Genomic DNA, 17,232 nt, shown 5'->3' on the forward strand with positions numbered 1-17,232 from the left:
CGGGTCTTGGGAGGCCTCTGCCTGTGAGATGACCCTCTTGGCAAATGAAGGAGTGTGTCATGCACTAGTCAAAATAAGGGAAATAAGGAAACACATTTATTTGGCTTCAGCCAAGCTGTGGGCACTCTGATAAGTACTTTCACACTTATTATCTTCTTTAATTATCACAGCAAAGGGTTGTAGACACGATTATCCATATTTTTACAGATCAGTCTTAGATCAGCCGGGGTCACACAGCAAGCGGCAGAGCCAGGCCCACGCCCCGCTGTGTCATTCCATAGGTCATTTTTGTGGGAGGACTGCGCTGGAGGGAAGCTGAGGAGAATATACCTATGTCATCCTTTATCACCGTAATCACACAGTCAGTTGTCCTTCTCAGACTTCCTTCTCAGACTCAGAAGAAAACGTGGCATCACTCCCTCCATACTTTTTGTTGCCCTTCTCCAGACCTAATTTCATAGTCTCTGAGATAATTTCTAGTTAAAGAAAAATCAGGCGCGGTTTCTTTTGTCTTTTATCTTTTTTCCATTAGGAGTCATTAAACCAAGTCACACGAAGAGCAGTTGTCCCAAGGACAGGAGGAAAGCAGCTCTCTTCCCTATGGATCATTAAAACCCAGAGCCCAGATCCTTAGCCATTGAGAACTTTATTAGGCGCGAGGTCAGGGAACCTAGGACTTTTAGCGTGTAAGGCCTCAGGACGTGTGGGCAGGAATAGGGGGCGGGGAGAGAGGAGCCCACAGACGTGGGGCCCCAAGTAGGAAACGTGGTCGGGGTAGGGATAAGGTGGCCTCCCTGGGAGATCCTGGGCGAGCGGCTGCGGGAGCCAGTGTCAGGGGTTCTCTTCTAGTGCTCAGGGGTCACACTGGATTGGAGTCTTTTCTCACCAACTGGTGGCAGGGAAGCAGAGAGGAAGGCATCAAAAGTGATGTAAAATCCACTGTTGTCATAAAAGTTGAGTTGGAGACTCCTGCTCAGAGTCAGAAACTCCTTTGACTGACCTAAAAAGTTGACCTCAATACCCTCGGGGAAATTGTCCCTATAAATTACTGAGGCAGCTGATTATCAGTAGTGGATTCAGGATGTGCTGCTTGAGCGCCAGGTCAGGGAGTGTTGGAATAGGGGTTAGGGCAGGTTACTGAGGGGATGCCGCGTGAATGGCAGCCAGTGGCCGGTGACTGATGGACCGTTTCACGAGCCTGCTTTGAGGCCACTGTGGTTTTCCGAAGCGTGTGGTGCTCCAGTGAGTAGGTGCAGCGCGTGCGCGCCTGAACTGGCCCTTAGGTGGATAGAAGCCTGGACCGTGCTCTCAGGCTGGGCGTTCTGGTGTAGAGGGATTTGGCCCCAGGAGATTGAGGCCCCGGAGAGAGCTGTGTGCTTGAGCTGCTGTAAGCGAGGCTCCCCTCTCAGCTTGGACTGCCTCCAGCGTCCCGTTCCTGAAGTTAGCCCGGGAGATGAGGAAGCCTGCGTCCTCACGTCTGTGAGTGGGAAGCACACCTCAGGAGAGTGGCCCCGCAGTGGGGCCTTGCAGGGGGTTGTCAGCGAGGGCAGATGAGGTGTGGGGAGCGGACTAGCTGGAGGCCTTTGTGGCTGCCGTAGAGTGTTGGGGGAAGCGAGCCACCAAGGTGAGAGGTCTGGGACCTTACAAGGTGGTCTTCCCTGTGCCCCGTTACCGTGGAGGTGGCCCGGGGCGCGTGCAGAGGGACTGTAATGAGGCAGGCGGCCCCGGTAGCTTGAGGAGTGAGGCATTGGGAAAAGTGGGGGAAATAGGAAGGGCCTTTCGGGCAGCCAGCCTGGGTGTCTTCCAGGCCGCTGATATCTTCTATTCAAGGACCGATGGTGATGTAGGAGCAAAATAGAGTGGGTTTGGCATTCACAGTCCTAATCGATGCGTTACAAGTGGCTGCTGTATTAAGTTATTCTGAGACAGATAGCTGAGCAAAGATGAGGTGGATTGGGCCTGTGGAGCTTGAGTATCTAGGTCAGCTGTACCCTGTTATGTGTGGTTTAGACTGGAATTTTCTGAAGGTGTAGTGAGATTAACAAGGAGGTAGATGCTGCCTCTTGTGTGTGCCCAGGTCCCTGCAGCACACGGGGGTGGGGGGGGCGTGGCCTTGAACTTCTTAGCCCTGTTCCTCTGCAGCATGCAGGCACCAGGGACCTGAACAGCCTTTCCATTTATTGTTGCCGAGGCCTGTAGAAAAGGGCCAAGCAGAGGTTCCTTAGCATACCACTGCCAAATTAATATCTGAGTGAGTTGATTTGTGGGACTTCCTGACGGTTTGTGAGGAGGAGGAGTGCCTAGCCATGCTGAGGACATGGTCCATGTTCTGTCTCTACGAACAGGGACATCCATTATGTCCAGGGGGAACCGTATAGGATAATAAGAATCACAAGGCCTTGGAACCGAAATCAAGGTCTTAGAGGAACACATTAGTAGCTTCTGCCTAATGGGATAATTTCTGAATCCTTTATAAAACGTCTCTCTGGGTAAAGAGTTATTTCTTGTGGTGTTCATCTTTTAGTCTTCTCATGTACAAAACTTGACTTTGGGGTTATTGTAGAGGAATTTGGAGAGTATTTTTCTTACAACCAGAATAATGATGGCTGATGATGGAAATTACTAGCTATAAGTAAGTGTTCATCTTAACAGTTTGTTCACATACTTTCAGCTTTAAAAAAAAGTCGGTTTGAGATGGAATCTCAACCCCTTTTTGGTCTTTGTATCCTTTTACGCTTTAAGAAGTGTTACTTAAGGACCTCAAAGAGCTTTCTGTCTGTGTGGGTTATGGGCATTGATACTTATAATAGAAATGAAGACTAAAACTTTACAAAAAAATTAATTAAAAAATAATGACAAACTCATTACACATTAACACAAATTACATTTCTATGAAAAATTGCTATTTTCTAAAATAAGAAAACATTTAGTAGGAAGAGTGGCAATATTTACATCCGCTTCTGTGTTCAATCTCTGGCAATATGTTGTTTTAGCTGAAGTAGATGAAGACATCCAGCCTCACAGACAAGAGAATTGAAAAAGGGATTTCAGTAGCCTTTTCAGGTAATTGTGAGTTCATTTGTGACACGATACCAAAACTTGACAAGTGGTAGGTTCCTACAGGTTAGTTGCCATGTGCAATCCTATCAGTGAACCTTTTGTACTGTGCTATGTTAAAATCCCTGGTCTCTTTTGTACTTTGAATAGATCTTTTACCCACAGTGATTTATTACCCGACACATTGGTCATTTGGGCAACATTGGTTCACGTTTTGCAGATCCTAAAAATGTTCATGTGTTCCATTATGTGTAATATCGGAAGTTCACGGTTAGTGTTGCTGTCAGTGTCATCAGAAAAGTCTTCACGTCTCAGGAAGCTGGAGAGCTCATGGTGACAGGAGTTTTCCAAAATCCCAATTTTCACTTGAAAGCTCGGATTTGACAGTTGGCAATAAATACCATCAGTTTCCTTTTATCTGAGATGTCTGCCCAGCACCCAAGTCTGCATAGCAAGTGTGTAGCCACTCAAGTAAAAATGATGTTCTGTTGAAAAGAAGAGGCGGTTCAGCTTGCAGCTCGGGCAGTTAAATTTATACAAGTGCTTTTCCTTTAGGCAACCATTGCACTTGGGTATGCGACCTGGTATGCTTCCATTTTAATCTAGAATATAAATATACATTAAAAATATATTTGTATGTATTTCATATCAATGTAATAAGTAATAAACATAATATGTTTAACATAAATGTAATAAATATAATAAAAGGGTCTAGATTTAATAAAATTATTTTTTTATTGCTTCTTCAAGGATATTCTTAAGTGAAACTGTTGCTTCCTGTGAGCCCCTGGAGGTGAAGAATACCTTGACTACCGGTATCACTTGGTGCCTCTGCCGTAGGGTTCCGTGTGAGGAGCCTAAGGAGTCGGCAGTTTTACCAACCGGCACTTTTGCATCCTCCATGCAAACGTCAGCACAGTGAAAAGAGCAAACAGCATCTTACTATTATTTTGAAAGTCATTTTGATCTTGTTTTATAAGGGTTTTGGAACCCCCAAGAGTCTTGGTTTTTGAGAACTGCTGCTCTACGACAGTAACTGGGAAGAGCTGAGCTTCCCGAGGTTGGACAGTTGTTCAGTGTCCCGTGCTCACAAGTTGGGTTTTTTTGCAAGAGACTCAACTTGTGGCTGGTGGACTGATTTCAGCCTGCTGACGTTTTATTTGTAGGAATGAGTGCTTTTAAGGGGAGTAGGTGGGAGGGACCCCCAGCCCCTGATGTCTTAAGCCGGACAAGAGCACACGGTTATATTCCCTGCCGGACCCCAGAAGGCACCTGACTTTTCGCGCCTGGCTGGAGCATGGTTTTAAGGCGAACGAGGCCGTTTGTCAGGCTCTTGGCTTAGTGTGTTGTAGGAGAGGCCTTGAACCTGGAGTGAGTGAGGAAAACAGAATGTGAAGGATGTATTTTAGAGCATACTGTAACATTTCTGTGCGTAGCAGGGACAGAGAAGAAGGAAGAGATGGATACCACGGCAAACCCAGCTTACTCTGAGCTAGGAAATTGGATAAAAGAGGAATTTTTAGGGAAAAGACTTTCTTTGTCATTCTGTAGGCAGTATTTATTAGCATCTTCCCCAACTCAGGAGGGGAAGGTCTGGGGACTCGGTTTTCACTGTGGGAGGATAGAGCACCCTGATCTATTGGCCCATCAGCGCTGCGTAGACAGGGAGAGGTGATCCCGAACAGGAAGTGAGCGTGCAGTCAGGAAAGGTATGGACGCTGGGAGGCGACAGGTTGACGGCTGAACACTGCAGGTTCCTGAAGCCACCCTCCAGTAAACAGCATGCCTTCCCGATGTTCAACGAGTTGAGGGAAGGACGGGGGGAGAGTTTATGGAGCCTAGGCTTGTGCACTGTCTCATTTCATTTTTGTAACAGCCCCGAGAGATAGATATGAGTATCATTTCTCTTTTACGTTTGAGGTAATTGAGTCTTAGGCTTAAGTGACTTGCTTAAAGTCACACTGTTGGGGGAAGAGCTGGAAAGTGTGTTTTTTGCAGGATAACAAAGGTTGGCAGAAAGTGCTGCTTCTCGGGCTGAGAGGCGGCTTTCAGGGGGCTGAGCGTTGGAAGGAGTGGGGGCAGCTGGGGACGCGGGACTGGCGCTGCACGGAGACTCATGCTCTCAGGATCGTGCTGTTGGATTGACGGTAGGTTTCCGTAGGCTTCGACGTGTATAGAGGAAGAGTGGAATCTTCTTTCTTTTTGGAATGTTTTCTAGCGATCAGGACTTCTGGGTGAGGCTGGAGCTTTTTCATATTCTTGGCCCGTTAGGGGACATGTAGTCTTCCGACTGCTCTAGCAGGTGATCCCTTGGCAGGGTTTATGATGATTTCGGGAGATGTGGAGTCACGGTTGCAGTGGAGAGGGAAGTGGCAGGGACGGGTGAGTGGAGTTTGGTATGCTCCCCACCCTGTTCCAGGCTGTGACGCGCAGGCAGGCTCTGTCTTGGTCCCGTGGGAATGAGCCACACTCCCTCACTGGCCAGGCTCTGAGGGGGATTCCTACGGCTGAGGTGGCCACGGCAGAAGCTACAAATCAGTTAGAAGGCCTCCCCTCTCATTTCCAGACGGAACATCCTTTTCCACTGCTGCCCACTCCCCTTTGATTTTGAACCTTAGAGTTTTATTCTAAGGAAGTGTCCTTTCACATCATAATCTGGTAGAGGTAAGAGAGAGGCAGAGCCCCCCTTTTGCCTTCCACATGCTGAACCTGTGCTCCTAGGCTCTGTCATCCTGGTCGTCTCTAGACACTTGCCCTTCCCTAGGCCAAGACCCTCTGTCCTCCTGCCCTTCCTGGTTAACTTGGTTCGTCCTTTCAGTTTCAGTCTAAAAGTAGAGTTTACCAGAAGTCTCCCTTGTCACGAAAGACTAGTTAGGATGCCCCCCTTCGTGCAGCTGTGTCCGTGGGGCCTGGTCGGCCACAGCACCACTTGCACGATGCTGGGCCTGTCTCCTTCCCCTCCTAGACTGTAAACCACACGAATGCAGAAGCCATGGCTGTATTGTTCTTCATAGGATCTTCCAGAGTGTAGCCCACTGCCTGACAAATGCTGGGTGCTAAACGTTTGTGGAACGTATGCCTGCATGCACGCATGTGCTGATCCTGCATCTGAGTTCAGTTTCCAGGGCTGTTGCATCAATGACGACTTTCTTCTAGGCCTGCTTCTGGGTGAGCTGGATTCTCTTGAGTATCATTTATAAGTCAAACACTAAACAACATGGCATGAACCAACATGTGTTAGGGCAACTTGGAACACAGAGATCTTCCTGTAAAACACTTCCCAGTAATGAAGAGAACTGGAGGTTGATTTGGAGTCTTTATATTTCACAGTGACTAGTCTAGGGCATCATCTGAGCTACGGCACTTCGGTTATCTTTGAGGATCTTCTCCAGGCCCCATGACACAATGCCTGCTCTACAAGTGGGGGAGACGAGTCACATGGCCAGTGCAGCCCACTGCAGTTGGTGGTGGGGTTTTTGGTTGAGGCTGGAGACACAGGAATGTCTTCTTTCCTATTCTGTTTCATTTTTATCTTTCCCAGAAAGTGTGCCCTTATCCCTTCGAGTGACAGAACTATAAACCACATGTTCTGGCAGATCTGGTTCTAGATAGGAAGTTAGTTTGATCTCTGTTGACATAGATTTAACTGATGTATTAAAGAGTCTGCTACTCTAGGGTGGGGTTATTTATATTTAATGCTTTATCGGAACCGTAATACTGTAGGAGGACCTGCAGCAGAGCACACGACAGCAGCCGGCCTGGTGCGTGTGTGCAGTCTGAGGGCGAGGCTTCTGGCTGCCAGTGCCTTGGCGAGCGTGACTGGGTTTCTCTCCTGCTGGGTCAGGGTGGTTAGTCTTGATGTCACATCCAGCCGGTACCGAGTGTGAGCCAGATCCGAGCCAGCGTTCTGGAGCATCTGCTGGGTGCCACTTCCCGACCTGCGCCTCTGTGCTGGGTGGTTGGTTTTCCTGAGTGCAGCCACACTGGCGCCGCCCGTCGGCCCAGCACCGGGGCCTGTGGGACAGAGACGCTCGGTGTCCTGCTCTCCCGTGCTTCTGTTCGTTCTCAGCACCTGCCCTGTGCGGCCTGGGTCCTTCTATTTTGCAGGCATCGGATCATTTTAACAAGAAATCTGTGAAAAACTAGTTCACCCTTTCTTCCTACGCAGAATCATACTTTGGGGACAGCTGTGTAAAAGAGAGTAACACGTGAAAGGCGTATACAGAAGTAGGTTAAATAATCCTCTTTCAAAATCCACATTCAGAATCTCCCTCCCCAGCACAGTGACATGAGCTTCCTCCCAGGGTGGAGGGACTGTTATCTGCAACAGATTCAGGCCGAAATTTGGAGAGAAAATCAGCGTCCCCTCCCCCCCCCACCTCCGGTACCTTCCTCTTGACCTTTGCCCTCTGCAGGTATGACCCGAGTGGGCTCCTCTCCCTGCAAGCATATCTGCCTGCAAGGAAATTCAAGGCTACTGCGGCAGACGCGGTGCCTCAGTCCAGTAGTAGTGTTACCTCCTGAGCACAGTGGTGGTTGAATCTGCGTCTAGAATTGAGAGCTCTTGGCCCGATCAGCCCTCAAAGGGCAACAGCTCCGTCTCCCAGCCCATTAATCCTGTGCCTCCGTTTCCAGATGACCCTTTCTGTGCCAGGGCCCAGAGCTTTTATTCTCTCAGGACATAGTTTCTTTGTATTTAGAACTCATTTTTTTACTTCCTCGCATTTCAGCCACAGTTGTTTATTAGCTGATCCCTCACTTTTAGCTGTGCCGGGAGATAGGTACAAATTCAGGTATTGTTTGGTGTCACAAGGTTTAGATGAGGCAAAGCTGCTAATGGACAAACTACAGGGAGAGAAGAGGGCTCTTTTCATGGAAGGTGGGGACTTGAGGCAGATGGGCTACTTGAAGCTTTCTTCCTGTCACTTCTCAGCCGGATTCTAACCTTCCTGTTTGAGAGGTTCTCCTCAAATATACATTGAAGGCTTGTACTGCTGAGGGTGCCCCTGAGGTCTCGTGGAGAGATGGGACATCGCCCGTGGCAGTGCCAGGTGACCTCAGTGCAAGGTTCCTTCCTCCTCAGGTCTCCCAGGTGGCCTCACAGTCAAACAATGGGCTGTCCCCTTGAAAGCCCTTACGGGACATTGGATAGGAGACATCGTCTTGAGTGAGAGAATCTTGGGGACATTGTGCCCTTGGGATCTGTAGAATTCTGTGGCATCTACCTGCTCGCTGGGTTTACAGTCTCCTTTGTATGTATGGAAGCTGTGAGGCAGATGCTATTTTAGGGAAGGCTACAATGAGGATCATTGGTGGTGGTTTGTCCTTCTTTTGTTTTTTGGTTGGTCACATGGCAAATTTGCTGGAGGTTCTTTTGCTTGAGCTTTTTCCTGCAGAATGTAGCTTGCCCTCATGCGGTGAGACTTACATGTGTGTCCAGGCATTTTACCTGGAAGGAATGGCAGTACCTGACTCCTCGTCCAGAGAAACTCTGGCGGGAGTTCATGTACGACAACCGTAGGAGTTTCACATCGCTGAGCTTGGTGTTTCCACCCTTCTGAGCAGCGTCAGCCTCTCCTGAGGCCAGTCTGGACAGATGCCTTGACCCTCACTGCTTCATTTCTGAGGGAGGGCACCAGGAGAACCACATGGCGTCTCGGTTAATTAGCTCAGGAGGGAGGGAGGAGCGGAGCGCAGCACTGCCCCCTGTGTGCCCTGCTTGTCACCATCACCTTCCCTCTGCTCTCCAGTGACATCTGCGGTGCACATATTCTCACGTGCTCAGGATTGATGGGGGAAGTCACAGCCATTGGAGGATTGCATCTGTTTAGTTCAGTTTCACCTCTGTGCAATGTGCCGGGTTCTGGGATCAGTTTCTCATTGCAAGAGGAGCAGGAAAAGAATGTTTTCCCAACATTAACCAGTTTTGTTATCATGGAAAATTACAGACATACACAAAGGAAGATAGATTAGCTTATTCATCATTTATCCATCACCTAGAAGCAACAGTTACAACAGTCCTCCCTCATTTGCTTTGTCTGTCGTTTTTATTTTGGCCAAAGCATTTTAAGACACATCTCAGACATCATGTCCTTTCATTCTTACAAACTTCAGTATAAATCTCAAAAAATACATTTGTTTACACAACTGCAAAGGCATTATCACACCGAATACAGTGAGCAGTGTTCCTTGTGTAATCTGATACCTAGTCCCTAATGGTGTTTCCCCAGTTGTCCCGCTTTAGCAGCTGGCTTATTTGAATCAGATTCCGAAGAAGGTAGGTCTTCAAGTTACATTTGGCTGTTACGGTTGTTCTATCTCAAGTCTTTGTAATCTAGAGCAGCCCTCCCCCACCCCTTTTTCCATGCCATTTACTTGTTGCAGAAATGGGTACCTGTCCTGTGGACTGCCTCACATTTTGATATTTTTCTGCTTGTATCCTGGTAGTTCCTCTAGCCCTCCTAGTTCCTTCAAATAAAAATGAGTCCTGGAGGCGTGTCTGGCAGGAATGTTTCAGGTGACGCTGTGTGTTTCCTGTTGCCCCTTGGAGTTACGCTGACATCATGGATCGGTGGGTTCAGGGGTCGACAGCCAGATCCTCAAAATGTAAAACGTTCTTGATCAGCCTTTCATCTGATGTTTTCACCCATTTCTCACCGTGGTCTGAATCAGGCATTTCGTTAGGGTTGCATGTTTACTAGCTGGATTGTTGCATCGTCTTGAAAGATAGTTCATAGACGAAGGATTTTTCATTCTTTCCTTTTAATTGCCAAGTGTCAAAAAAGGTAAAAGTTGGCATCCTATAACTTTCAGTTTAGTCTAGTGCCTTGAGTCTGTCTCTCTGCCTCTGTCTGTCCCTCTTTCTTTTTCCACTCCTCCCCAACCCTTGTCGTCGTTGTGAACTCGGGGGTTTTGTATATTTAGTGTGTTTCGGTGGATTGAATTCATTATTCCTTCTGATGCTTAGTTGTCCCATTTTTGGCCAGCAGGAGTCTCTTCATGAATTGGCATCTGTGTTCCTTTGCCATGACTCTCTTACATCCTGGCATAACAGGGTGTCCCAGGCTCACTTTATAAAGGCTGCTCTGGCCTTGAGACCAGGCGTTCTGCAAGGAACCCTGTGCCATTTGGTGGAAAAGGGTCTATAAGGGAAGGGACCATTGCTGTCTGTTGTCATTGCTTCCAGGCCTTTTTGATGGACAGCCTTAAAAAAAAAAAAGACATGAATTCAAACTGATGTTTCTAAGTCAAATTTTATGTTATAGGATTTTTTTCCTTACCTTTGATTTTATATTTGTATCTCATTTGTTTCACCTCGAATCTTGGTTCCTTAACAACATTACCGTAATGACTTATTTGCATTATCCTACTTTATAAAAACACCACTGTTATTATAACTAAGTTAAACTATTGAAAGAAGTTTGACTTCTTTGCAGCTTTATTTATCAACAGAATGTCCCTCTGAGTGTGTATGATCAGTCTACTGTACTCAGAAGTCATTTGTGGATATGTCACCAACTTGAAAGTTAAGGTTCATTTTCTTCATTTTGTTTTCAAAATTTAGGGATTGCTTTTCTTGTTTATTTAATTTTATTTTTTGAATATATAAACATTCATATGTCTCCAAAGTCAAAACTGCATCACAAGTTACATTCAGAGAAATTTTACTTCATCCTTTTCTCCTTCCTCTCATTTAAATTCATTTTGTATTAAACAGAAATAGACTCACAGACATAGAAAACAAACTTATGGTTACCAAAGGAGATAGTGGGGGTGGGGAGATAAATTAGGAGTTTGGGATTAACGTATACACACTACTATATATAAAATAGGTGAACAACAAGGATCTACTGTATAGCACAGGGAACTATATTCAATATCTTGCAATAACCTATGATGGAAAATAATCTGAAAAGGAATATATATATGTATAACAGAATCGCTGTACACCTGAAACTAATAGAACTTTGTAATTAACTATACTTCAATAAAAAAATTCATTTTGTATTATTCTTCTCCATGTTTACTTTTATACGTCATGTAAAGAAATATTTATATAATTCATATTCCCCTCCTTTTTTGCACAAAAGATAACATGTTTGAGCTATCGTTCTATGCCTTGTTTTTTTTTTTTTTTTTTTTTTTTACTGAACAGTGTTATCTGGGTTCACTCATATCAGTACATCATGCTCTTCCTCATTCCCTTTTTTAAGTGGCTAAGCAGTAGTTCACTGAGTGAAGTCCCATAGTTGATTCAACCACTCCCCAGTGGATGGGCCTTGGGTTGCCGGCAATTTTGCTGTGACAAGTACTGCCTCAATAAACTGGGCCATCAGTCATTCCTATTTTGCAGTATATCTTGGGATAGAGCTCTAGAAGTGTGATTACTGGGTCAGAGGATAGATGCATATATAATTTTTCAGACATTGACTATGTGTTTTTGCTGAAATTTTGGTTATCTAGTTGAATTTCATTATTCTAACACTTCCATCTAGAAACAGTGAAATTTATTTTGCAATTTTAATGTTGAAGAAATCTCCTCAATCTCTCATGTACCCTATCTTTGTATAAAACATATTATGGAGAGTGTTATTTTAAGATCTGTTAATTTCATTAATTAATTGAAGTATCACTTAGTGAGTATAAAGTACAGGACATGAAAAGGTGGCTAAGGCATCCTAAACCTCAAAAGATTTCAGATTGAATATTTTGGAATTTTCTTCTGTTTCCTCTCCTTCTATTTGGTATATATTTTGTCCCATGTTGGTTATCAAAAGCCTGGTAATAAGGCACTGGAAAATGTACCTTTATCTGCTGTACCAGAAGAAAGCAGGCCATGTCTGCAGGAGAGAGGAGGTGTCATCAAGTACTCTGTAGATGCATTCAACAAATACTAACCGAACCACCTCCCCGCCTCCCCTTTGCCAGAATGTAACAGCGAGCAACATACAGAGTTCTTCCCTCCTGGCATTTATAATCTAGTACGGGACACAGAACAAAAAGCAAGGAACAATAAGGTAATTACGAGTTCTCTGCGCTTTGAAGGAATCAAATAAGAGGTTAAAATAGAGCCTTAGCCAGGGGCCTTCTTTACGTAGGGGAGAGGCGGCTGACACACCAAGCCACGCGTGAGGTCGGGGAGCTTGGGGGCAAGGTCATGCAGGACCTTGGTTTTTAGGTTAAGGATTTGGATTTTAAGTACATAAGGAAACCATGGAGGACAATTAAGCAAGGGAATGACATTTGATGCTGTCATATATTTATTCTTTCTATGGATTGGGAGGTGACTCAATATTACGTTTCAGCTCCAGAAGCAACATTTTCCCTTCTGAAGTTCCAAGTGGAGCGCGTTTTCCTTCTTGTGCCTTTATGCAGGACAGCTGCTTCTCATACTCACATGCAGGTCTTCTGAGGGTTTCTTTTCTTTTTCAATAGTATTCCCTTGATGTTGCTCAGATAATTACAGTAAGTGGTTGTAATTGGATTATGTACTTGGGCTATGAACAGGAGCATGATATCTACAAATTCTCTTCTTCAGACCTGCAAATCCAAGAGACACGTCTCTCTGGAAGATAAGAGCTCCTTCCTCACGATCAAAAAAGGTCTGTGTTACTGCTGTCACGTTTATAAAATTAATTATGGAATCCATAACAATTTTCTGGACAAGAAAGGCATTTTCAGTGTAAGTATTTATGTTTCTGTTACAGAAGACTGCTGGAGTGACACCTGCGTAGGGAATCCTCACCAGGGAGGACTGACACACCTGGACCCAAGGCGCTGGCTTCCTGGGAGGCTCCTGTCTGATGTGCAGGAGGCAGGATGTCATTGTGACTCTGCAAGGGGAGGCTCCTGGCGACCGAGACCAGCACGCAGTATCGCACCCTTGGCTACAGGGGACGCTGTGCAGGCCTTTTCCTACAAGTGAGAAGCACGAGATTATTCTGCAAGAGGAAGATTCCAGGGGCTTAAAAACGCAAAGGTTTCTACCTTGGGAGCCCCTTGGAATGTTGGCAGCTCAGGATCTCAAAGGAAGTTCTGTGTTAATGAGTTACAGAGTTCACGTGGAAGTAAATGTCACTTTCTAATCAATAATAATACCGAGTGAGGAGCACTATGCAGGGAGAAACCTTCCATAGAAAGACAGGCAGGGAAAAGCGTAGGCCGACCTTAAACCTCCCGAACAGAGCCAGCCTGAGATAAACACCAAAATGGCCAAGTGAGAGACTCTGTGAAATAGCAGCCCTGGAACTGTAGTAGTTGTGAGGAAATCTTCTCCGCTAAATCACGATACCAAATAGGAAACATGATCTACAAGTGCCCCATGTGTAGGGAATTCTTCTCTGAGAGAGCAGATCTTTTTATGCATCAGAAAGTTCACACTGCTGAGAAGCCCCATAAGTGTGACAAGTGCGACAAGGGTTTCTTTCATCTGTCAGAGCTCCATATCCATTGGAGAGACCACACGGGAGAGAAGGCGTATAAATGTGACGATTGCGGGAAGGACTTTAGCACCACAACAAAGCTCAATAGACACAAGAAAATCCACACGGTGGAGAAGCCCTATAAATGCTACGAGTGCGGCAAAGCCTTCAACTGGAGCTCACATCTTCAGATTCACATGAGAGTTCACACAGGTGAGAAACCCTATGTCTGTAGTGAGTGTGGAAGGGGCTTTAGCAATAGTTCAAACCTCTGCATGCATCAGAGAGTCCACACCGGAGAGAAGCCCTTTAAATGTGAAGAGTGCGGGAAGGCCTTCAGGCACACTTCTAGCCTCTGCATGCATCAGAGAGTCCACACAGGAGAGAAGCCCTATAAATGCTATGAGTGTGGGAAGGCCTTCAGCCAGAGCTCGAGCCTCTGCATCCATCAGAGAGTGCACACCGGGGAGAAGCCCTATAGATGCTGTGGGTGTGGGAAGGCCTTCAGCCAGAGCTCGAGCCTCTGCATCCATCAGAGAGTGCACACGGGGGAGAAACCTTTCAAATGTGATGAGTGTGGGAAGGCCTTCAGTCAGAGCACCAGCCTCTGCATCCACCAGAGAGTGCACACAAAGGAGAGAAACCATCTCAAAATATCAGTTATATAAAGCGTTTTGCTAAGAGATAAAAATCTTAAAACCCATAAGTGCCACTAGGAAGGAAACCCCTGTAAATACCTACATTGACCCAAGAAATTTTTACAGCAAGCCCCAGCAGAACATTGTTTTCCAAGAGGCATGTGTGAGGTTGATTTTTTGGATTCATGCCAAGTGTGTTCCACAGCTTGACTTTGAATCTGGAATCCCTCCGCGTGTTTGCCCAGGACAGGCTGTGAGGTCCCAGTCGTGGGTGTGCATTTCCTGGGATTCTGGCGCGATGCCTCCGTAGTTGAAACACTACACAGGAAACCGTGATCCTTGCCCAGCCTCCTGAGTCACCTTCTGTCTACGCTTTACCTAAAAGTTGCCCCAGATACTCCCCCATTTCGGGAGCTCATGACCTTCCTTCTCTTGATCCAAGCATACTGGTGAATGCATTTGAAAACGGCCAGCTCCCACGAAGTAGTGTTCTGGTATTTCTGAGGTTGCCACTCGATTCAGCCTCTACGTATCTGTCCATATATCCCGTTACTTCTGAACTCACTTTACCTGTATATCCTCAAAATACCCATAAATATCCACCCCTTCCTAGATGGCATTAAATTTCATTTTAGATTTTAGGTGACTCATAATTTCCATTTACTTTGTCTGTTGGCGAAATCATTGGCAGACATACATGCCCTTGAACTTTAATTTTGTGAATTCTGCTAATCACTGTGTCTCTTTGTTAGTCAGACTTAATTTTCTAGTGGCTACATCACATATTTTTAACTTGAATTTTTTTGGAAATAGCTGAATGTAAATAGGGAGGAAGAAGCAAGCAAAGTTAGAACTTTTCTCCATCCAGAATTGCCCTCTCAGGCTCCTTTGGTAACAAGGGGAGCCCCTTACTAGCTTGGGGAGACCATAGGAGAAGCGGATGGTAGGAGGCCTCACTAATAATAGTCTCTGATTCTGTGATTTTTGGGCAATAATGTGTAGGAGTCCTTGATACCTTTTCATTGAGGATTACATATCAGTTCCTTTGTAGGCATGAACTTTCTTCATTCATTCAACAAGTATTTATTGAACACCTCCTGCGTGCCAGGCACCGGGAATACCACTGAGTGAGACAGACAAGGGCCCTGCTCTCGTGGCGTTGCCTTCTGGTGGAGGAGACAGATGATAAGCAAGTAAACAAATAAATAATGTAGTCTGAGGTAGTGATTAAGTGATACGGAGAAAATAACCTAGGGTGATGATTTAGAGCAGTGGGGGTGGGGCGGGGGGCAGCGGTAGGTAGCGGGCAGGGAGGCCTTTCCGGGGGCGGCACAGGGGCGGCTGCAGGGGGGTCGTGGTCCCGCCGGGGAGCTTCCGGAGCAGGAGGTGGCGGCCCGGCGGTGAGGGTAGCGAGCAGCGGGGAGGGGGAGAGATACTGAGTTGCTCAGTATCCTGACATTTATAGGCCTTTTTTTTTTTTTTTCTTTTTTTTTTTTTTTCTGGCTAGATTGGTATTAAAAACTCATGTGGAGGAACTCAAGGAATGTTTAGAAGACCAAAAGTCCCCAATGACAACAAAAAGCAACTAATTTTTAACTTTGTTTCCCTTCTCATTCCTGTTTTCGTTGATTTCCCACATGTAGTCCTTTTGCTCAGGAAGTCTTTGGGGGAATTTAGGCTCTTTGAAAGCTCTGAAATGGGTGATCAGGTTAGCGGTCTGTGTCCACTGTCTGAGAGGCTGGAAAATGAACTACCCGAAATAGTCATCGAAATACTGAAACGAAGCTTGATTTTCTCTTCATATTTGAATTAATTTCTTCTGTTTGACTGGAAGGGTTTTTTGTATAACTAAAACCTCAATGCATAAAGGAGATTTAAAAGGAGCACATAATTTACTGGGTGAGCCATGAAACTGGAGGTGGGATTTGGGGGTAAATTTGTTACCATCTGAATTTTCATCCAGACATCTCTGTTAACAAGCCCTTGGGAAGTTGCTTCTCATGTTTCCTCATTTTCGCAAAGAGAGGGCTGGCTTAGTTATTTGATAAAGTCCCTTCCAGGCCTGAATTCCTCGACTACGATTTACTGTAGTGTCTTAACACACTTCCGTGTCACAATAGCGTGGAGCATTAGAGAAAAGCCTAGACTTTTAGTTGATAGAGAGCCAGTTGAAATATCATTGATAGAATTTTAGGTTTAGGAAAAATTGGTTTGATTTCTAGCTTTATTACTGTTAGGTATGTGAGCTTGGGCAAATCGCTTAATCTTTGAGTCTAGTTTTCTCACTTACAAAATGAGGACATTAGGCTAAATGATTTCCGAGTTTCCAGCTAGTCCTAGAGTTCTATATTTCTACATAGTTGAATTATTTTATCATGCTGTTGCTGGGGAATATGACTAACACTTTTGAAGCTACTAATTTTATGTCGAGCTTTAAAGTCCATAATTGTTATCTTTGGAAAATATTATTTGACCTACAGTATGTCCAAATCAATTTAATAAAATCACTTTATAACAGGGTTCTGTGCTTGACATGGTTGTGTGAATTCAGTGGTCAGCGTGTGTCTGCGTGTGTGTGTGTGTGTGTGTGGTGGCTTGTGCATTATGTCTTGGTGACCATATAATAAAGTGAGGGGGCGATGCTGTTACTACTTAAACAAGGACAATAGGCCTAAACTGGGACTGCCCCAGCAAACCAAGTTGCGAGGACCCTCTGGCCCAGGGGTCAAGCGGTTGACAAAGGAGTCGTGAGGTCTGGCAAACTGGAGAAGGCCTGCCCTCCTGAGAGGACAGCGCCTGCTCAGTGGTAGCTGTTTGTTTCCATGTGGGATACAGGCTTAAGGGCCCCGCATCATCTGCTCTTCTAAGGAAAAACCAACAATCCAGATTTTTACATAAAATTTAATGATTTTTAAAGGTTGGCAACGAATTCATGTTCCCTGTGTGACCCATTTTGGTCACTTGTATTACCTGCATGGTGCCCACAGGCTTTCCTTTCACTTTGCAAGCTGTGCTCTGGTCCCTGATGGCTGTTGCCCGCCCATGCTGAGGCCTGACACTTCTCAGCTGAGCGGTGGTGGCCCAGACCCCGCGCACCAGTCTCTGACAGTGGGTCT

At 45.7% G+C, this 17,232-nt stretch overlaps 1 protein-coding gene across 1 annotated transcript in view; it reads left to right on the plus strand.

Annotated features, from left to right (window-relative positions):
* Positions 1 to 16,636, plus strand: part of LOC309610395 (uncharacterized protein) — a 35,893-nt gene extending 19,257 nt beyond the window's left edge. Inside the window, exons 4-7 of the mRNA XM_082353303.1 lie at positions 6,072 to 6,225; positions 11,986 to 12,074; positions 12,596 to 12,659; positions 12,765 to 16,636. Of these exons, the coding sequence (XP_082209429.1) occupies positions 6,141 to 6,225; positions 11,986 to 12,074; positions 12,596 to 12,659; positions 12,765 to 12,982 (456 nt within the window). The 5' untranslated portion in view covers positions 6,072 to 6,140 and the 3' untranslated portion in view covers positions 12,983 to 16,636. The remainder of the gene's footprint in view (positions 1 to 6,071; positions 6,226 to 11,985; positions 12,075 to 12,595; positions 12,660 to 12,764) is intronic.
* The last annotated feature ends 596 nt before the right edge of the window (positions 16,637 to 17,232 follow it).

This window comes from Balaenoptera borealis (assembly GCF_965194805.1).
Source record: "Balaenoptera borealis genome assembly, chromosome: 14".
Classification (NCBI taxonomy): domain Eukaryota; kingdom Metazoa; phylum Chordata; class Mammalia; order Artiodactyla; family Balaenopteridae; genus Balaenoptera; species Balaenoptera borealis.